Here is a 21,919-nt window from a genome sequence, read left to right as displayed (position 1 = left end):
TTTTTAACAGGTTTTGAAAATGGTGCTTGGAGGTCCTTCTGCCATTCACATGACTAAGTTTAATTATTTTGAATTGATTATAGGGTCTTGAGCACGGATATGTAACGAGCTGTTTGTTGTCCCTCAGCAACAGCACCTTTTTAAAGCCCTCTTCACTCAGATCCCAGCCAAGCACGGTGTTCCTCTTTGCGGCTGATTTGCCAGCCTGATTGTGCTGAGCAGCCTCTGCAAGGTTTCCATCCATCCAGAGCAGCTTCATCCTATCCCCAGAGGAAGCCTGGTGACACTCAAGCCTCTAGCTCAGTCCACACGCTGCTGTTGGCATCAGCTCAACCTTCCCGACCCTGGGAAGTTTGAACAAAATCTGCCTGCTCTTCCCACCCTCTCCATTACCACCAGCCTTCCCAAATTGTAGAACCACAGAATGGTGTGGGTTGGAAGAAACCCTAAAACTTCCTAAAACCCGTTCCAACCCTCTTCCAGGGACAGGGGCACCTTCTGCTAGACCCAGTGTCCCATCCAACCTGGCTGTGAACACTCCAGGGATGTCACTTGAGGGTGTCTTTGTCACTGATGTGCAGTACAGAGCTCATGGTGATGATGGTGTTCCTCTGGGCTGTTAATAATTACAGTCCTGCACAGTGGCTAGTCTGATGACAAGTCTGCAAAAAAACTCTTGGTAGCCTTTGAAGCAAGCATGCAGCAGTATCCTATTTTCAGCTGTACGTATTTTTTTCCTAGAATTACTTCACCATGGCACTGCTCTGAATATGTCTTGTGAGATAAGCTTTAAATCCTACTTGGGCAAAGTTTTTATTAAAAATTAACATTTGCATGGGGAGTTATAAAAAAGAATAGGGCCTTCATTAGCTTAAAATCATCCAAAATACAAAATAGTATTGAATTGCTCTCCACTGACCAGACAGACTCTTACTGCCTGCCACATCTTGAAGCCCAGAAAAGGCAGCATCAGTAATATTCAAAAAGCCACACTGGAAACTGCACCTCTGTTCCCAGAGGTCCAAGAAAATGAGCTAAACAGCCTGAACTTATTGGAATGGGATGTTAGCTGCCATTTGTCTCAGTGGGGAAAACTGCAGTGTTCATTAGGCATCCACTCCAGATGTACTACTCTGGCAGCTCACGATGTTTGGGAGTGAAAAGTCAATGCAGGGGACGTAGTTTCAAACAGGTTTGCTTTATGGAAGCTCACACTTGAACCAACACAACTCCTGGGCCAGGTAGAGCTCGTTTATGCTGACTGAGGATCGATCCCAATGACAGCGGTTCTGTTCTCCAGCCTTTACAGGAGTTTGAGGGAAATGGAGTGATTGTAAAGGTACTGGAAAACAAGTGTGATGGGAAAGAGTCTGTACAATGGATGTGTGTAGAACATCAGTTTTCATTTTCATTTTGTTTTCTGGGACAGATGAGGGGCACATTCTTTCCCGTATCCCTTTCCTCTTGGGACTGCATGTCGCTTGCCTCTACCTTGCAGCATTTAATCTGTTGTGATTGTCTTAAATGTCTGAATCTCCAGGATATTCACCTTCCCTTGGGCTGGAAGTCACCAGCATGTGTGTCTTTGTGTTAATTTGTCCCAGTTCAGAGGCACAGCATCATTAGTGAGCCGCCACTGCTGTGGTAATTACTGTGGGATTTGGGCACAGCGGTTTGCTCGTGCATTTCTCTGTACCTTCTCTTTAATCTACACAGGCCATCTGCTTCATTTCTTAACTAGAAGTTGTTTTGTTTCTGCTTTGGAAGAGTGACTCTGTTGCTCCTAATCTTCTCTGTGTAGAAAAACCATTGCAGCCGGGATAAATTACATCAGTTTGATAGATTGTGCTCGCTTTTGAAAGATTTCTTGCAGGTCGTGCCCCGTAGTCTTGCTGTGCACAGATTTTTGCTTTCCTCTGTGGCTACAGGGACAGTCAGGGCAGAATTTTGGTAGGACCACTCTGTGATCTTGGGAACTCTTTTAAGTCTGACCACAGGCCTACTGTTGGCTTCGAGCAAAGATTTCCCGGTACAAATATAAATGCACTATAACAAAAAATGTTACTGGGTGGTTATCCCATGACAGCCCTTTGAATAATAACCTTTTAAACTCTTGTCCAAATAAGAATTGTGTGTTGGGTGACAAAAGCACTTCGACTTCTGTCTAAAAGGTCTGTTGTGTCTGCTTATCTGATTAAAAATAGTGAATTGTTGGACTGATTAGGTCAAAGATCCAAGTTACTCCAAATCTGTCTTCTCTTCTTTTGCCTTTCTCTTCCCAGGACTTCTCCAGGATTAAATGGATCAGCTTTTTGTTAAGAGCTGGTTTCCTAATCTTGGGCAGTCCTCAGGCATCACAGGAGATTGTTTAAGTGGATGGAACATTAATATTGCTGTTGGGTAAAGCTTGCTTTTATTTCCCAGAAAAACCTGTTCATTAGATGATGATTTTGAGGGGTACTCTGTGGTGTGGTCAAACGAGACAATTTTTGACGTTTTAGAGGCATTAAAATAAGATTGTCAAACAAGAGCAGTGGGGATCTAACAACATATATCACTTTTTTGTCTTTGGAAGAATTTACAGCCTAGTTTTACCCATAAAGTGGGTTTTGTTTGTTGCCTTTTAAAGATGTTCCTGTTGTCGATAAATAAAAGGTGAGGGCTACAGTGATCCATGCCTCAAATAATACAAAATGAGAAAAATAACTTCCTTAGGTCTATTGACAATTTATTTTTCTTGTAATGGGAACATTATTTCTGCATGAGCCTCTCTCTCCTTGCCACTAGAAGCTGGTGCATGCAGTTCTGAGACAATGAAATAGCAGCATCGAATCAGGGAGTTTGCATGCTGGTTTTGTGAAAAGAATAAAAAAAAAAAACACGTTATTTCTCCGAAGATGTTTTGGAGTAGAGCAATCATTTAGAAAATGAAAAGATTCTTTGTCTAGGAGGCTCTTCTGTTTCACTGTTTAATCTAAGCAGCTGTCTTTCTCCTTCCCCATGGGAAGTTGTGGTGGGTAAATAACATGGAAATTCGTTTGATGATGGAGACATTAGAGGTTGGCATGGACAATTAATTTGTTATTAGACAGAATTAATTTTATTTGATCCTTACATGGTTCTGTTGCTGCATATAAATTCCAGCAGCTCAATGAGTTATCCTGTGAATGTAGCCCTGGTTTTGCTGAAGGGCTTTTGGTGGCTCTGACATCAGAAGTGGCTTCTCCCCTCACCTGAGGGTGAAATGGAGATACAGGGAAGCTTTTGGCTTTGTGCTGCTGGAAGTCTTTGTGGGATTTGTGACCTAAAGCTTGAGTTTTTCCTCTTCCTAGTCTAAATGCTCTGTTCCTTTGCTCAGAACTGGTTTCAAAATGTTTCTGAAGCTCCATCAGCAGAAAGCTGACTTGAGAAGAAAATGAGAAGCTTTTCTTCTGAATTCCTTTGCTCACATGTGGGATAGGATGAAGTATTAGTGGCTACAGGTAGAAGTGTTAATTTTCATCTCCAGGGGGATGGAGATGATGGGATGATCCCCTCACAGAGGGACAAAGCAGGATTTCCCTTTTTACTCCTAGAATTCAAAGCCTCATTTTGGTTGATTCTGGTAGGTACTGATCATTTCTTCCGCAAAAATAGAAAGGAATTAGATCTCCTGGTGTCTTTCATGACTTTTGAATGTCAAGAATTTGGAGCACGTGCAACAGGAATTATTTGGGAATGTTCATATTTGTCACTATCTCTGCTTCTTTTTACTGCTTCCTTCTGGCTTTGCCCCTCTCTGTGTGACTTCAGGAGAGGCAGCACCTCAGAAGTGGCTGCACAGTGCCAGTGATCCTTTCCTATGCAGAGCTGGTGCACATTTTGGTGTTTTGTTTTGTAAGGGTGACCTAATCACTGAGAAGATCCCCAGAGAGACCTCAGAGGTCTGTGTTTTAGCCCAGTTCTAAACTGGTGATTGACCACAACCACTTCATCTGGGGGGCACCAGCTTCTCCTCCTAGGAGAGGGTGATGCTGAACTCCCCTAAAAGGCTGTTTTAGGATTAACTGCTAAAAAGGACAGCATAAAAACCTAAAGGTAGCCCTGTGCTTGTGCACTGCTAAGAGCAGGAGTTTCATGAACAAGTTACTTATAACAGTGTCCTCATAAGGCATTTGTATTTGCATATATTATACTGCATTTTTCCTCCTGCCTTAATTGTCTGTGCTCCAGTTTTCCCCAGACTGGGAGAGTCTCTTTCTTGTGCTAGATTGGTGAACTAAAGATAAAAGTTTTTGCAAATGAGACCAAGGACAAAAGCAGGGAGGATGTTCAACTCGGAGCTGTAAAAGAATATGTGTGTTAGGAAGAGTACCAAATTCAATTATTTTTGTTAACCGGTGAGATCAGAAGAGGAATCAATTATATCATGCAGGTATCTCTCTTTGTGAGCTGCATGATGATAACTTCAATTGCATTTGCTTTTTAAAGTTGATGAGCCAGGAGAGACAGCATTGTTTCAGTAGGAATGAGCAAGAAAGAGGCTCATGTCATCTCTAAATGGCAGGGAAATACAAAACTCACACGTCTTGTCAGTAATATCTTCTGTTTAAAAAGGAAATAAGTGAAAAATCAGGAAAAACGAAGGGATAACATCACACCTCTTGAAGAAATACAGGGCCAGGCTCGGTGTGCGTTGTTGGAGATGATTTAGCAGTAATTAAATTGGTTCCAACATAGCGGGAAAAGACTGAAGATGAGAAGGAGGAGGAAAAAAAAATATAAATTCCTTACTATCCATTAGCATACCAGACTGTTAGCAAGCTCGGTGGGGGAGTGGTGTGTAAGTAAGCATTAGTGATGAGTAGCTGCCCTCCCCTTTCAGTCCACACTGAGCAAGCGCTTCACGCTGGTGTTAACCACCCCCAGCACAGACAGGCTGTCATTTCTGGGTCTGTTCGAAATGCTCTGCTCTCAGACAGAGCAGACACCACAGAAATTCCCTTAATGCTGAACGCAGAGCCCGGCTCCTTGAACGCAGAGCCCGGCTCCTTGAACGCAGAGCCCGGCTCCTTCTTCGTTTCCCATCCCTTTCCTTCCCCTGTGAGGGTCTCACTGTTTGTACGATGCCCTCCCAGGCTGTTCCTGCCGGGCTCCGGCAGCCCCTGGCAGAGATCCCCCGTGTTCCCCAGGCTGTGCAAACCTTGTTCCATGGAGCCTTTTCTTGCAGCCAGCTTGCCGTGGGATGCTGTGCCTCTGGGGCCGCTGTGGCTCATGGAACGACACGCCGCGTATAAATAACACCGCCTTGTTTCTGACCCTCTCCTGTGGCGTTGCAAATAGCAGCCATATCCATCACACGCTGTTCATCGAAACACGAGGGGTTAAAACCACTCCAGAGACCCCCTGTTTCTTCACAGGGCTAGTGATAAAGCAATTGCTGTTTGGAGCATGGGAGGAGTTGCCTTTGTGTGTCTCTTTTGCTGTTGGTATCAGTGGGGTAAATTGATAAATTCAGTTCTGAGCTTTTCAAGTATTTTCATTGTAAAAAAAAAAAGCGTTCTTTAAGAATTAAATATATATATGTTTGAAGTGCGTGAATGTTGGATTTAGAGGAGAATGATTGTGTTCAGCTCAATTCGGTGGGTGATATTAAAGAGGCAATTACACATGATTTGTGAAATAAAGAGCAACCTCGGCAGAGTGTGGTACCTGCAGGGTTTAACAGCACCCTCTGATCTGAGCTAATAAGAGCAGTGTCTAATATTAGAGTTTGCCTTGTCAGAAAAGCCATTAGTGTGCCAGTGTGAGGACGGGGCGTGTAGCAGCTGTTTGCCTTTTGGTGCCACAGGAGGAGGCAGGGAGAAGCTCTCTCTAAAAACTTCATTTGTCATGCTGCTGGTTTGCTGTTTATAGCATTAAACTGTTGATTAAGAAAAAGATGATTGAATAGGTACCTGCTTTTAGAAGCACTCAGACTTCAGTTGGAGATTAATCCCTTCATTTGCTTGTATTCCTCAGAAGTTTTTAAAAATTTGTGTAAAGTTGTTTTTTGTTTTTTATTTTTTCCTTTTGAGATGGAAACTTCAGAGCTCTCTACTTTTCGACCTTTTTATTCTTTTCATGTCATTCTCCTTCGTACACATTGAACCGACAGTATTTTTTCATTCCTTCCTCACACATCCAAAACCTAAAAACAATTACAGTTTCCATTCTGTGCCCTCTGGAGGAACAGGTCTTTGTACAGGATCTGCCACAGGCTTGGTGAGGAAGGGTTTCCGATTAGTACCACATTTGTTGTTAAATTCAAAGCTTTTAGAGATTTGTGCTAAAATTAGGTATATGGAGTAACCTGTTGGATGTGCAAATGCAGAATATTAATCAAAGACCACAGACATTTCTTCGCTGCTTTGATTTTTTTTCATGGCTCTGTATTCTGCATTTTGCCTGTTGGCTGGCCCTGAGTTTTCAATTACAAAGTGATTTCTTGTCCTTTTTCCCCATCTCATTTATTCCTGGCTCTCCTTCCAGTCAGCTCTGGATAACTGAGAGATATGCTAGGATGGTTCTTCTCAGTTGTTGGAGAGGAATTGATATTTATTAACCGTCTACTGAAATGGTAAAAATCAAGAGGAAAAAGTGAAGAATTACACTAGTGAATGCTGCAGAGAAGCATATCTTCAAGTATGTACTAGACTGGAGGAAGAGGTGATAAATTTTTGCCAAGAATCGTGCTCACAGGCGTAGAGATCATTCCTAGCAGGTATTTTGTGTTCTGTTCGTGCTTCCAAGGCACTGCCCCAGCAGCTCTGAGCACAGACAGGATGGATGGACTGTGCTTTGCCCTCTCCTCCCTCCCTGACCTCGGTGTCCTGCTCCCTGGGCTGAGGGGAATCCAAGTGACACAGCCTGGGAGCCAGCCTGGTCTTGTCAAGCAGCCTGAGGTGGATGGGATCGATAATTCCCTGAGCTGGAGCTCTGCAGAGGTGGTCAGTGAGACACAAACCTTGGTGAGGCTTCAGGTGTTGGGACCATCAGAAGATCCATCCCCAGAAGGTACATCAGTGCGGCACAGGGACATCAACTGCTTGTACCTGCTTGCTCGTGTCACAGAAGTGCCACTAGAGGCTCTTACGTGGTGATCACACTGTTTTAACAGCCTGCTCAGAAGCTGAAGACTTCTAAAGAGACAGCAGCAGTGTTTTCTTTGCGTATGTTCCTTTCATTATGTATATCTGGAGCCGATGTGATTTGCTCGTGTTCTGAACTGATAGATTTTCCCCTCATTTTCTTCTTGACTTAAGTGAGTATTAATCATAAACTGTTTCATTAGGAACTAATTTGATTCAGAGGAAAAAGTTGAGAAGGTTTGACATCTGCTGTAAAATTTGTACCACTTCTTCCATGGACTTGAGGCAGGTATTTGGCACAGAGATTCTTCTGCATAACCTTGCTCATTGATTTTGTTTGTGTGTGCATTTAGCATCCTTGATGTGCACAGTGAGACAGGCAGAAACTTATCACTTGCTGCTTTTTGAGTGCTTCTTTACCCTCAACAAGTTGAAGAGAATGAATAACCACAGGCAGCGTCTCTGGGACTGCACTGACCAAAACAATGCAGTTATCCTGCTGTCTTTGAACATGGTAAAGCTCACAAATGTTGTTATTGGAGGTGAAATAATAAGGACAAGTCTAAAAAGTAATAGTTACAGGTAAAATAGGAACAGGTTTTAGAATAAGTTGATGGAGGGGGATTGTCAGGTGGTCAGAAATTCCAGCTGTGTGATTTGTTCCTGTTCCTGAAGTTTTTCCTTCCCTTTATCGCCAAACCAACCCTTTCTTTGTGCTTGTGGATTCAAGTGATTTTATGTTGATTGTGGCGGGCTTTTTAGACAGCCTAGGGGGCTAAAGATGTTAAAGATGCTGTTAAATAATTGAGAATGATTCCTGAGAGGGGAAAACAAGGCCAATGGCAGGATCATAGCCCTGGTCTTCTGGAGAGGGGAGTCTGATCTGTTCTTGAACCTGCCTGGAAGAATTCCATGGAATATGCTCCTGGAGAGAAGGGGAAACCAGGAGAGCTGGGGAGGTTGGGGAGGACAATATCCTGAGCAGCTAGCTTTCAAACCTCAGCTGTTGTGCAAGCCTGAGTCTGCCTAGTGCTGATAATAGACTGAAAATGGCATCATCTCCTACAGCCCTGGCTGGTAAGATAAAGGTGTATTTGAGAAAGATTGTACTAAGTCAGGAGTGTGCCAGGTTTATTGAAAGGCACTTTATTAAATAATATAATGGTATTTTCTAAATGGAAGCAGAAGAACCAAATATAACAACAGATATGTGACATCATTTTGAACTTTTAACTTACTTTAGAATAAGAAAATTGTTCTCATAGTATTCCCTGACACATCTCAATGGACGTTTTTCCAGAGATGGGACAAATTTAGCAATGAGTGTTTTGGGCTTAGATACTGCAGTGCAAAAGGGTCTGATCTCACCTTTTTGTGTTCTTGAGGACTTGATTGCAAACTCAAAGTTCTGTAATTCTGCCCATGGTGGGTTGTGCGTCCTTTGGATTGTCTTTCTGGTAGGTGGAATGCAGCAAAGGTGAAAATTCAACTTAAGTTCCTTAAAATTGTTCAGAAAATTTTGTGTGGATGTGTTGCAGTATGGAAGTAAGATAACCATCATTGGCTGTTTGCTATTGACCATCTTCTTCCATGGTGTTACGTGGCAGGGAGGGACTTTTTCCCCTCTATCTTTTTTTTGCCAGTTATTTCTGTGATTGTGCCATATTCTGTGCACTTTGAAGTTGTGCCCAGAAGTAGAAAAGCTGATGGTCTGTTTCCTTCTCCAAAACGTGGCAGCTCGTTATTATGAAAACAAACCAAAGGGTTTAGTTTGCAGCAAAGGAGATTTTTTGATGCTGTGTTTCTGTTCTTTACTGAAACGTGGTTTTGGTGAACATGCAAATATTGTGGTCAAATATTAATTAAAAGGCTGATGAATGTTTATTTCTCATACATTTAATCATAATTGTTTTTCAGATGTGTACAATGAATGTCTTTCCTAAGTAATGTTTTTCTTCTGGTAAACTGATTTTTCCACTTGTTTTTAATGAAGCACGCCTTCAGTGTTTCACATTTTGTCTAATGGTGTGAGCATAACATTCTTGATGTCAATGCAGTTTTGAGGGAAGATTTTGTTGACTTAATGTTGCAGAGACAGTGGAGAGAGAAAAGAAAGCAGTGTCATTTTGTCTGTGAATTAATTTTGCAGTGTCTAGTGATACTAAATGGAAGGTGTTCACTGAGTGGCAGCTAGTGTTAAAATGAGCTTTACTAACTAGTAGGCTATTTTAAAGTAAAAAATTCAGCTCTGAAATGTTGAAATTTGAGGAAATTTGTACATGTGGGCTGTTAGCACAAGAACTGGAGATTCAGGTGCTGAGATATCTCCTCTTCCCTGGTGTTCTCTGCTGCTGTGCTTGAGGGGGGGTGTTGCTGAGGAGATTACTTGCTGTTTTTTTTGTCATCCCTGGCTCAGCAGCTTTTGGGAGAACATCTTGTCCTGTTGCTCTGAGCACACCAGGAGTGGGTGAGGATGTACCTGTTACTCACAGAGAGGTGGGGAAGGGACCCAGGACTTTGTGTCTTCACTGTTTCTCTTCACTTATTCCTTACCAAGCCAGTTCAGGCAAGGATGCTGCAGACTGAGAGCAGCAGTCAGACATGGGTGATGAGAGTGTGAAAGACTGGGGAAGCAGTTATGCTGGGAAAATGACTGGACTTGTTGACCTTAAAAAGCAGTCAAAGAAGAGTTGGCAATTTGAAAGCCCAGAATCTAATAAACGAATGGTTCAGAGAAGTTGTTTGGGAGTTGTTTTCCCTGTCTGTGCAAGGCAACAACAAAGATGTTCAATGGAGCTGAAAGGTGGCAAATTAAAACCTGATAAAAGAAAATGCATTTTCAAGCAGTGAAAAAAAGTAATGGGATTAATTTCCACACTGGCAAAGTCAGGAGTCTCTCAGTCTTCAGAAAGACTGGATGTTTATATGATCAATAAAAGTATCCAGAGGAGTTGTCAATGAGAGATTGCTTTTCAAATGTTTTTATCAGCTGTCATTTTTCTGGCGCTGGGAGGCTCAAGGTGAAGGTGTAACTGGAATTTTGGTAAAGTACCTGTTTCTTAAACTTCCAGTTTTGTTCTTCACCATGCCAGGGTCTCAAGAGGAGCAGGATCCCAGGCACAGAGGGGTGGGTTATGGGCTCCTCTGCCTCCCTGCCCTGAGGTTCATACGGGATTCAAGAGCCAGCAAATGGCAAATCTCTGTGCAGAGGCTGCAGTCCTGAGCACTGAGGTGGCACACTTCCCTTTTCAAGTGCAGGAGACTCTTTCAGAAGTGCAGGTCACAGGGTTAAATATCATCCCAGCTTCGTGGAGCTCACTGGCTGCCCGAGAGCAGGTTCTGTGGGTGACTCCTGATGAAGCTAATGAGGCACATTCTGTGGGTGTTGGCTGAGCTGTGCTCTGGGTGAGAGAATAAACTGATCCTAAAAGCTGCTTGGTGCAGTTTCCATCTTTTATAAGACAGAAGTGTTAAAGTGACCTTTCATATTTTCAAAGGGTACAGGTTAAAACATGGAGCCCTCATGATGTAGGCAATGTGAAACATATATGATGTAAAATTAGTATTTTGACCTCACGCAAGGAAAGCATAGAGTTTTAGTTCAAAGTAAAGGTTTATCTTTGCTTTGCCCTGCATAAATCACTGGGTGTGATGAAATAATCTGACCCAGTCTTATTGCTGGGAGCATGGTTTGGGTGTGAATTGACTCTTTGTGGTTGTTATTATTATTTCAAGAATATACTTGGGTATTCCTTTGCTTTATAGGTGGTTTATGTAGTATGGAAGGTGCACCCTGGGCCAGATTTCAGTCTCGGTTCCGTCTTCTCTCCCTGGTTCCTCTCTGAAGGAGGAACTGCTGGGCTGCAAGGGCCAAGAGCTGTGTCCTCTCTGCCCTGAGAATCCTTTATAAAGATAATGCAGATATGCCATGGGTGACCTGAGAAATAACCTGATGTAGAATTTGTGAAACTCTTGTTGGAATCACTGATCTTTTATACCCTGGAGGCAGTAGAAGGAATGTTTTATGAATTAAGTGATGTATGGGAAATGATTAATATCTCCTAATGAAGCAGTCAGGTGAGGTATATTCTGAAGGATCACCTAAAATCCGTTTTTCTTTGCCTTTTTCAAAAAAGCCACAGCTGGCATATTTCTGGAGTTGTTAACACATCATGAAGGGATCAAGGAATTGCTTTTGGGTTTGGTGGAATGTGCTGCATAGGATTGGATGAACTCATGTCTGGTGGTGTGTTTTTTTTTTTTTGTTTTTTGTTTTTTGTTTTTTTTTTTTTAATTATTATTTTTTGTTGTTGTTGTTGTTTTGGTGAGGCCATTCCTCCTCCTTCATTCTTGTGGAGATAACTGCACTGGCTTTGAGCACAGTTCAGTTTACTTTTCTCCCAAGTTAATGATATTTAAGCAGTTAAAACTGCAGCAACTGGTTGTTAAGAGCTTTAGAGGCCAATATCTGGGTTACTTAGTAGACAGACAGGAGGAAAAGAAGTCTGAGTGTAAGGAGTAAACATAGGGGGTGAATTTTTATACACTGTCAACATGGCAGCATAAAAAATCTCATGTGCCATCACAAAAAAATTCTTTTGTTCTTATTTTTGGTTCTCGTTTGTTTTGATTTTTTTTTTTGAATAGGTAAGGTATTAGTTTTGTATTGCCAGCAAGGATATATCCATTCCCTTGTCAGCTGTATGCTTTCCCTCTGGCAGTGATGATAATCTAGTGGCTGGGGAAGGTATGTTGAGGGGTTTTTGTGTGGTTGTTTTTTTTTTTAAAAGAAATTACTGTTTTTCAGATGTGAACTGAGCACATGGTGTCAGATGGGGAGTGACCCTGTGCTGAGGCAGGTGAATGCAGCAGCTTCACACACACAAGATTGCTGCTGCCTGAGCAGTGGGACTGTGAGAAATGATAGGAAAAAGAGGTTTTTTGGGTTTGTTTTTTTTTTTTTTTGGAATGAGGAGATGCCAAACACACAGGGACAGAAAAGCAGGCTCGCTCTGGAGACGAGCTGCAGTGAGCGTTCCGGCAGAGGGGAGCTAAACCAAGAAAAAAAATCATACAATTATTTCACGGCAGCAGGAGGCTAAGAAACATAACTAAACATGTTAAACTCACTGTGAAGCAAGAGGACCCCAGGGGTATTTTAGTCAGATAATATTTAATTTGTTGCAGTGTCAGTTGTATGATTGCTCGTCAGCTGGCATATGGATGTGCTGTAAGCAAAGTGGGGCTTCCGGAGACCATGCACGATTTTCCAGAAGATAGTAAAGCAGATTTATCAGAGACGGATTAAAAGAGTTACAGTGGATTTATTTGCTCTGGTCCATTGCCAGGATAGGAGGCAAGCTGAGCTCTCTGCAGAGGAGCGTTGGAAGAGAGGGACAAGAGCTAGAAGGGGAGGGCTGTAAATCAGGAGGAAAACCTACGGAACACAAGAGCGTGTAAGAAATACACAGGTATTTGTAGGAGTACGTTTGATGCTGCCAGCTGAACGTTGGCCAGAAGAGCAATTGGATTTCCCAGTTTCTCCAAAATTTAAGAATGGGTGGTTGAGAAGCTAGGAGTGTCTCTGAATGCCTTATTCTGGCACCTAAAATGAGTGAGTCTTTGATCATTTCTCTCGTGCTCTCTGCCTGATTGTTTCCTCTTCCCACCACAGTTTCCCAGCCTCGGGAAGAAAGTTGCTTTTCAGCCTGAATGATAACTGGACTTTCCTAGCAAGAAAATGGCTCTGTTATAAAAGTGTTAGAGAAAAGATAAAACCCATCCCTTGCAGAGAGATGATGGGACAGACCAGGATTCAAGGTTTGCTGTGTGCCTGTGGTTATGTACATCAACCTTTCTGACCTCTCCCCACCTGTTCCTGTTAGGCATGGATGGAGGTACTTGGACTTCAAAAGAAGGAATATTTTATTTTTCTTGGAGGAGCCCTAGTTGTAGAGCACAGCACATCTGAAAGACTTCTTTATAGGTTAAATCCACCTTTAGATTCCTGCAGTAGCTCTATATTGGCTTGAGGGGCGAAAACACAAGTAGAGGGCTGGTTGATATATAGACAGTCATATTCGAGAATTAAGGATATTTTTAAAAATGTTTCCTAATGGTCTTGTCAGTGCAAGGCTAGTGAAATCCGCTGGATGTTTTTATTTTTGTGAAGTTAACAGGCTCTTTTTTTTTGTAAATGGTGTTTTAATTGAGGTCTTGAGTAGAAAGTCAATGGTGTGTGTATACATACGTGTCTGCAGTCAGTTCTGATTTGCAAAGCAATGTGAAAATAGGTCAGCCACGGAGAGAAGTGTTGGGAAATGGCTGCAGCTGAGAAGGAAGCTATTTGTAGGCTTGGGAGTAGAAAATATTGGCTTAAAGATGGTTTGTACAGAAGATGAGTGGTAAGAGGAAGGGGATCTAGTGATCATAGATGCTGCTGAAGGCAAGGAGGGGTTGAGAAGTTTCTGGTAATTTAACTTCTGCTGGCTTTGTTTGGCTGAGAGCCTCTTGGGTTTTTTTGTTCTAGGAGAGTCCATTAGCTCCTGTGCTAATTAGCAGTGCTCCAAGAGGGGAGCCTGAGGGATGTGGCTCCCATAAGAGCAAAGTCTGACCCAATGTGTCTTTAGCCCCTGCAGGCCTGGTGCTTCCTGGGTCTTGCTGTTGCTTTTTCCCTACACTTTCCATAAGGCAACAGGATTTGAACACAGCTTTACTTCCAAAGCAAGGCTTAACAGCCCTGAGACTGGGGCAGAACCTGCTAATTGCCAGCTTCCCTCTTCCCATTCCCTGGTGAACGCTTTTCTGTGGGGTGCAGGGCATCTCCTGGGTCCTGGTGGACCTGAAGAGGGCTGCACGTGTTTCCCATGAGGAAGATGCAAACAGGCAGCTCTGGCATGGGGCAGATTCCCACTGGTGCTGCAGCCTGTCCGTGGTGCCCGCTGGCTCTGAGCTTCGTTTCTGTGAATTTCAGCACCCTGATTCAAACTCATCCCTCCAAATTACAAAGATGTGTTGAATTGTAATTCCTCTCTTTGATAAAAACATCACTCTAGTTAAGATTTATCACATTTATTATTTGGCTTTATTCAGTAAGCAATTTACCTGTCAAAGAGGGAAATTAGACTGTTTTCATATTATTCATATTAAGGCTTGGTTGATTGTTTCTTGTCCCTAATTCTTCTGTGGCTGCTTGCAATTTGATTGTTAATGTTTTTTTCAAGTATTTTATGAGATACCAAAATATTGAAGTGATTTATGATTGCCAAAATCTGTATCTTCTCACCCATCCTTCTCTTGAAAGGTTGGGTCTGCTCCTCTGTCCTGTTTTCAGTTCCTCTCTTCCCATTTGTGATTTCCTCAAAGGTAGCTCTGGACCAGAGATTAATGTGGTTAATTTTATCAAGTAACCTAAGAATATATTTTATCAGTAGGTCTTGACACAATCTAATACATTCACGGATTCTTCAATTATTTCTAATCATATTTTGGCTTATATTCCTGTGCCTCACACTGCTGATTTTACTGATGTTAAGCATCTGGTCAAGCCCCACTTACCATCTCCCTTTTTCTGTATATGGGTTTAAAGCGAGAAAGCCCAGACCTCTGTTATGCAGTCATCTCTCTTTTATTTGTGTTTTTACAAGAAATAGTTAGCTAAATTATACCTGATTGCAAATAGCATCTGTTTGATGTTGAAGCTCCCATATCTTTCTTCAGTCTTGAAATTTTCCCTTATTACAACTAATTTGGATTTAGAAGTCTGAAGATGAAGAGGAGGGGGAAGAAATTTCTGCCACTGATTTCTGATAATGAAGCAGCCTGTTAACATTCCCCCAAAATTATCATTAATTAAACAAAAAGCTGATGTAATACTTGGAAATATTTCTGTACCATCGAAAAAAAAGCACCAAGTGGGGAATATTCTGATTCCGCTGTACAGAGTCTGTCTCCTCTGCCAGGCTCTAGCCCGTGCACAAGTGAGAGAGGAAGCGAGCTGTGTCGTCGGGTTGTGGATTAATAGTCAGAGTTCACTCGTGTGGAAATAAAGCAGATTTTACTGTGACTAGAATCTGTCATTAAAAAGCCATTATTGGAACTGACCAGCACAATTCCTGCTCTCTCATTGCTAATGACAAAGCAATCTGTTCTTTAAAAAACAGCAACCCTCTATTTTCTTGCGGAGAACGGCGCGGGAGACTCACCAGAGCAGAAGCGGGGTGAAGAGAGGCAGTTGAAAGATTTATTGATCAATAAACCAGACAATTACAGCTTGTTTATAAAGGGGGAAAAAAAATAAAAAAGCCACCTCAAACCTCAGGCCTGCGAGCAACGCTGAGACTCTAATAATGATAACTCTGGCATCCAGCTTGAAACGATAAAAGTCAATAGGAAGATATAGGATTTCAATAAAATTATGACACTAGATAAACTTTACCCCAGGAACACATTTTCCCTGGGTGTGTGACTGACTTCAGTTAGATTTGTAACTTTAATTTCTTTCTTATCGATTTTTTTTTTTTTTTTTTTTCTTCAACTAATTAGGAAGTCCGTGGTGAATGGTGGGTGTGGGTTTGAAGAGGGGCTAAGGAGCAGCAGCAGAAGGGCCTGAACTTATATGTATGTATATAAGGTCAGAGACCTTTCTGTGGATTTTTGGCTATGTTTTACTCTTCAGTTGCTTCCCACACCCGGGCTGGAGTGGCTCTGATGCTCCTCGGTGGGTGTGCGGGTGTCTGTGGCTGCCCTTGTGACGTGCGGTGCTGCGAGGGTGATGATGGTGCTTATGTGAACCCTCCTCAGATCTTTCCCTAAAACTAACCCAAAAGTCCTGGAGGATCCCACTTCTATTCCTGCTGTTTCTAAACTGCTCTGGGGTGTGAATGCTGCAGAAAGGGATTTGTCAGCCGGGTCAAATTTTGGTTTTACGCAGAGGGAGGAGAGCAGCTGGTGGGAGGACTGGGGAGAAGCTTCGTCTTAGGGGTGGCATTTTGCAGAGGTGCCATCCTGTTCTTTCCCACAGCACATTTTCAAGGGATTAGCTCTAGTTTCTGGTTAAAATGATAAAATGTGTTTTCTTCTTAGTCACTTATGCAATAGTGGGAGGAATATTTATTTGATGAATGGGCTGGTGCTGGCAGAAGGAAGGGAAACTGTTCAACCTTTGAAAAAAATCACTATCCTTCCTCTTTTTCAAAACTTACATCTCCTCAAACACAGCTGCAAGCTGGAGCACCAGGGTTTGCTGTAGGGCATTAATTTCCTAGGTTTATAATGAACATCAAAATTATTATTCTGAGTTTAGGGCATGTTTGGAATGAGCTGCCCTTCTGTTCAGGTGTTGATTTAAAGCTGGTTAAGGTGAATATCATCTGGAATTGTGCCAGGATAGGGCCATGGTGAGTTAGCAGAGATTTACCCTGGGTAAATTTTGGAAATTCCCAGAGGAACTGCTTTTTAGTAATTCTGATTAATACTCTCCAGATAGCAAAGCAGCTCTATCAGAATAAGGGTAGAAAGGGCATCTGAAAGTGCCTGGGGAGGAATTTGATGGGTTTTGAAGAATGAAGAAATACTGCAGCAATTACTAAATTAGGATTACATTTTAGAGAATCTTTTTAGACAGAGGACTTCTCAACAAGAACTTGTGTTTCCTGCCAAACGAACAAGATCTTTAGGAGGGAGGGAAAAGCTTTCAGTAAGTGCTCTTGATGGGGAGAAATTTAGAAAATAGAGCTGGGGACCACTTGTTGGAAGCTGAGAATTGATTTCACTAACAGCATTAATATTTAGAAATAATTAAAGAAGATAAGTAAACTCCAGGATCAAGTGTTTGATTGTGTCACCCTTTAGTTCAGCTTTGCAGAACTTTTTTTTCTTTTTTTTCAGTACAGCTTCTGCTGTGTTTACTGTGTGTGATTTTTATTCTTGAAGTTTACTCTTCTTTTTAGAGAGATGCTTGAAGGGCAAGGGCTGTGGTTGATTTTAGGGGAAAGCCAGCCTCTGGGGTTCTGGTCATGCTCCCATGCAGTTTTCCCATGCTCACATTAAAGCTGGGGTTTGTCCTCCTCGTAGCTTGACAGCCCAGGGAGCTGCTGAGATCTTGATGGGGATGACTCAAATGACTTCATATTCAGCAGTTAATTGGAAGCCAAGTGTGATGGGAGTTGCCAGGGGTCCAGTTTGCTTTTGGAAAAACACCAAGGATTTTGGGACTGTCCCTGCTTCAATGGAGAGAACACAGCAGTGGTAAATTATCACATGGATGAAAGATGCTTCGGAGAAAATTAGGACAGCGGAGCAGCTCAGAGTGCAGAGAAGGAGAGAGGATGCTGTAATTGCAAATCTAATTGCAACAACATGCAAAGCTCAAACCAATACCTTCACTAAATGCTGTCATTATGTTCTCTTCTGTGCTCTAGAAAGTGATTTGGCTGTAAATGGGGAATGGCATTCATCTCCTGAGCAAAAGCAGTTTGCTTTATGAAGAGTGCACTGGGCAGACTGGGAACATGTCTGTGGGTACTGCAGGGGGAAAAGGAGGATGGAGAGATCCTGTCCTGCTGCCTCTCTGCTAAACAAGTGAATTACAAGGCAGCTGTGATTGAATTTCGGTTTGCTTCTTCTTTTTCAGTAATGTGGAAGTATTTCCTTTCACATGTCTCTCATATGAACAATTTTAAACTATGGCAAAACTGCTTCCATGGAAAAATATTTCTCTTCAGTCAAATCTGGGCTAGGAGCTAGTAATAGCTGCTGGTACTATTTGTGTTAAAACCTGTTTTTCCTTATGAATTTATTAACTCAGTTCCTGTAGCCCCAGGCTGCCCTTCAGCCTTGGGGTCCTTTTACCTGCTGCCCAACCCAACCATCTTGGCTGACCTTTCAGTCCATGACGTGCTCTGAACACACTGTACCTCAGGCAGTGCCCCCAGTCTTGTCACACCTTGAATTTGAATGTTCCTTCCCTCCCCACATGGACATTTGCTATCCACGTTCAGTCTTTGACCTTTAGAACTGGAAGGAGGAGATAACCTTTGTATCCAGGCCGGGCTGGGTGGTTAGTGGTCACCTTCACTATCTGAAATACAGCCTTTTGCATTTTGGGGTGTGGGGAGAAGGACCTTTTTTCTTGCTCCAACAATTCCTGATTTCCCCAAGTGAAACTTTTCATTGCAGCTGAGCTGGCTTTCTGAAGTGCTGCACTGGCCTGGGCTGGATGTGAACTGCACAGCTGTACAGCCCAGTGATCTCCTGGTGTTACTGTGTGGTGGCAGAATTCCCACCAAGGAGCTGGTTTGTCCAGAGTGCTCCTGCATTTCTGTACCAGGGGAGGCAGCAAACCCCAGCAGTGAAGGGGTGGCGCTGCTCAGCTTTCCGCAGAGTTTTGGCTCTTTGGGTTTATGCCCAGAGCCTGTGCTGCTCTGACCCTGTTCTGTAGCTTCAGAAGCATCAAGGTTCTTCCATGCAGTCGAAAGATGCAGTCGAAAGATGAAACTCTTCATCAGCTGCTAATCCTCGTGTGCATATTGCAGTGTGACCAGTCACCTCCTTAAACATACCTGGCTTCTTCAAATTTTCCTTTTGTCCCCATTCTTCTTCTCCATCAGTCCCTTGGAGGGAGGCATTAGGTGCTTCTGAAGCTGGGAATGCATTAGGAATATTCCAGCCCGAAGCTGACACAAAAATTTGTATGTTTAGCTCTGAGCCCAAGCCTTGTAGTTGGGAAACGCTCTGAGGGAGGGGAGAAGGATCCTTCTGTTTGTCTTTCTCTGCAAATGCCTGCTTATAATTGCCAGTAGGTAGAGAAGCGAGCCAAACACTGTCTGCCAGACATTAACCTCTGAAAAAATGTTTGTTACAAGCACCGAGTGTTGCAGCATCTAACAAGTGATAAGTCACATACCATTTTGAGGCTATTTGCTCTCAGCCACTTTGTTCGATGTCAAATATGTTTCATTTCTGTTGTGACAATTCTGTTCTTTCTTTGCTGAGGCTCTGGCAGGAAAAATATCAAGTACAACACTAAATATTTTGCTGAGGAAACTCACTCAGCCATGTTGAATTAGAAGAGTGTCTCCAGGAAGAAGGCAGGCTCTGTTTTCAGTTGCCATCTGCTTTTTAGAGTGTCTGCATGTTGCTTTCCTGCAAAGGACGTGGGGTTTTATAGATACAAGACAGTCTAATTTTTCAGCTTTCACAGCAGCAACGTTTATTTTATTAAAACTGTGTGTTCGTCTGTGCCTTGATGCTGGTACGAAGATAATGAGTGTACATCCATCAGAGTTGAGTTGAACGGTGGTCAAAGATGTAGAAGGCTCTCGGGGTGCGGTCTGGGGCTCTATCCCTAAAAGGTTCTGCTGTTGTTCCTGGCAGGGTGTTGTGCAGTCAGGGGCTCTGAATGTTTCACTGTTGTTCCCGGCAGGAGCGCGACGGGATGCGGGCGATCCTGGAGTCGTACGACAGCGAGCTGACGCCGGCGGAGCACTCGCCGCAGCTGAGCCGCCGCATGCGCGAGGCCGAGGACATGGTGCAGAAGCTGCACGCTCACAACACCGAGCTGGAGGTAATAAAGCAGCATCCTGCTCTAACCCCAGGGGTTGGAGGAGTTGAGACCTCTAAGGCTGAGTTGCCTGGTGACGGGATCCGCTCTCGTGGGAGCCGGGTTCGCCACGTTCGCGCTCCGAAATTCCGGGATCAATAAGAGCCACGAGTTATTGCTCTGCAGCTGAAGCTGGCGGAAGTCAAGAATAATCATCTTGGGGTGTGCTGTGCTGCACTGCACGGCTGGAGGGGCAGCCACACCCTCTGGTGAAAGGGTTGTGAAGGGGTGGTGGGGCCTTCTCTGGTGCAAAGAGATTCACTCTATCACGTGTGTAATCAAAGCTCTGCTCTACACAGTGTGAGCAACTTGCGTTTGCAACAGCTTTACGTAAGGATTGAAGGAGCAAAGCATGTGTCCACTGTAAATTCTTCATTTCTTGGCTTTGTGCCTGAAAAAACGAGAGAACACTGGTCACTATTAAATGCTTTTTACTAGGTTTTCTCTAAGAAAGAAAACGCTCTCTCCAAAGATAGAAGTATTTCTTAAGGGAATTCTTATATTCTCCTTAGTTTTCTTTTTGAAAACTGGGAATCTGAAATTTGACACTGGTGAGCTAAAAGTTAAGCTAAATTGGCCAAGTTGTTCCTCTCTGCTGTTGTGCTTAGCGGAATGGACTTTATGCTCATGAGTTGAAATATTTGGAATATATATGTGATCCTAAAGCTTGGCAGTTTTATTACATCAGGCTTTACAATAGTCATAAGTATGTGAGTTTTTTCTTCATGTTTAATTCCATCATCATCTAGATTTAGATGCTATAACTCAAATAGAGCAGACTGGTAGAAATTGCTCCTTGGGTTCATGCTCAAGCCACAGGGTGAACTGTCTCACTCTGCACAAAGCTCTGTTGTTTCTGGCATCTTTAAAAATGCTCTTGCCTTGCGTTGGGAGATGGGGACTTATTTCAGGCAGTACTGGCTCCAGTGATCTTTAAATCCTTAGAACAGCACAGTGTGGTGTACATCAGTGTCCTGGTATAGATCCATTTCATTGCTGTTTCTCTGAAACAAATTCTTCAAAGTTTTGGGCAAGCTGATGGAGAAAGTAGCTGGTAACACCAGATGAAATGGAAATTTGCCTGAATTCATCTGCCTCAGAATGTTTCTCTGTTTTGTCTTTTGAACACTGTAATGCTTCCCAGCAGACAGAGCAGGATTCAGGGATGCTGACATAAAGGGATAGGTGGCTATTTTATCCTGCTTCCTTAGATGTTCCCAACAGTGGCTCTGGGTTGTTGCAGGGAGATTTTCTGCATTGTTTCCTTGAATGTGTCAGGTGTGCTCTGTTGTGTACAGGCAATAGCGAATTATCTTTTCTTCTTCAGATGAAAGCATGGAAGAGTGTGGGAACCATTTGGTTCTACCTCTTTAATTATTTATAGGGAACAAATTCTAAGTTTATTTTCATGGATATGGACTAAGGGGTACATGGAAAATTTCAGAAAGGAGCTGTGTTCTCTGGAGTTTTGCTGTGTGTGATGTCAACCTCTAAGCCTTTCAAAGACTTTGCTAGAAGCAGGATTCAAAGACCTGGTATTTTCCTCCCAAAGTAAAATTTTACGCTTCGGCTTGATTGTGTTTACTTTTCTGACTGCGGCGTTGGCTGCTGAATCCCATCTGTTTTGAAATTTTGGGGGAAAAGTGCTTTGTTCCAGTAAAAATCAGAAAACTGGAAAGGAAACTTGAGGTACAGTCAGGACCCCCTGGTGCTTCATCATCAGGAGCTGCAGCTGCAATCAGCTGCCAGTAGATCAAAGCTGCTGAGATGGTCGATGGCTGCTATTAATAACTCCTACCTTGATGCTCTGCACCCTCCCAGCTCTGCTGAGCCTCCCCATGAGGTTTGGAAATGTTGACACCTGCATGACTCAGCTCACAAACAGAGCAGACTGCTGGGATGAGGCACCTTGGAGCCTCAGGTGTTTGAGATGTGGGAGAAACAACCTCTCTGGGGGGGGAGGAGGGGTGGAAAAGGCAACTTGAGCGTGTTTAAATCAGTGTGGCAGAAGGGTTTGGAGCATCCTGGGAGCGTCTGGTGTGGAAGGGCAGCACACAGGGAGCTGGGGAGAGGAGCACAGGAGAACCAGCAATGCTCACCTGGGAGAATCACACGTTTGCCAGCAAAGCAACCAGTGCACAGCTATGAAGACAGATCCAGGGGAGGCCTGGGGTGGGACAGAGAGGGGACAGGGATGGATTTGATCTGA

General features: G+C 43.2%; 1 protein-coding gene across 10 annotated transcripts in view; it reads left to right on the top strand.

The window, feature by feature from the left end:
• Positions 1 to 21,919, top strand: part of MAD1L1 (mitotic arrest deficient 1 like 1) — a 346,645-nt gene that overhangs the window by 120,567 nt on the left and 204,159 nt on the right. For all 10 annotated transcript variants that reach the window (XM_040079070.2, XM_040079071.2, XM_040079072.1 and 7 more), the window contains one exon: positions 19,534 to 19,674. In XM_040079070.2, the coding sequence (XP_039935004.1) occupies positions 19,534 to 19,674 (141 nt within the window). The remainder of the gene's footprint in view (positions 1 to 19,533; positions 19,675 to 21,919) is intronic.

Source organism: Hirundo rustica, chromosome 15, assembly GCF_015227805.2.
Source record: "Hirundo rustica isolate bHirRus1 chromosome 15, bHirRus1.pri.v3, whole genome shotgun sequence".
Taxonomy (NCBI): Eukaryota; Metazoa; Chordata; class Aves; order Passeriformes; family Hirundinidae; genus Hirundo; species Hirundo rustica.
This window is presented reverse-complemented; position numbering and strand designations above follow the sequence as displayed.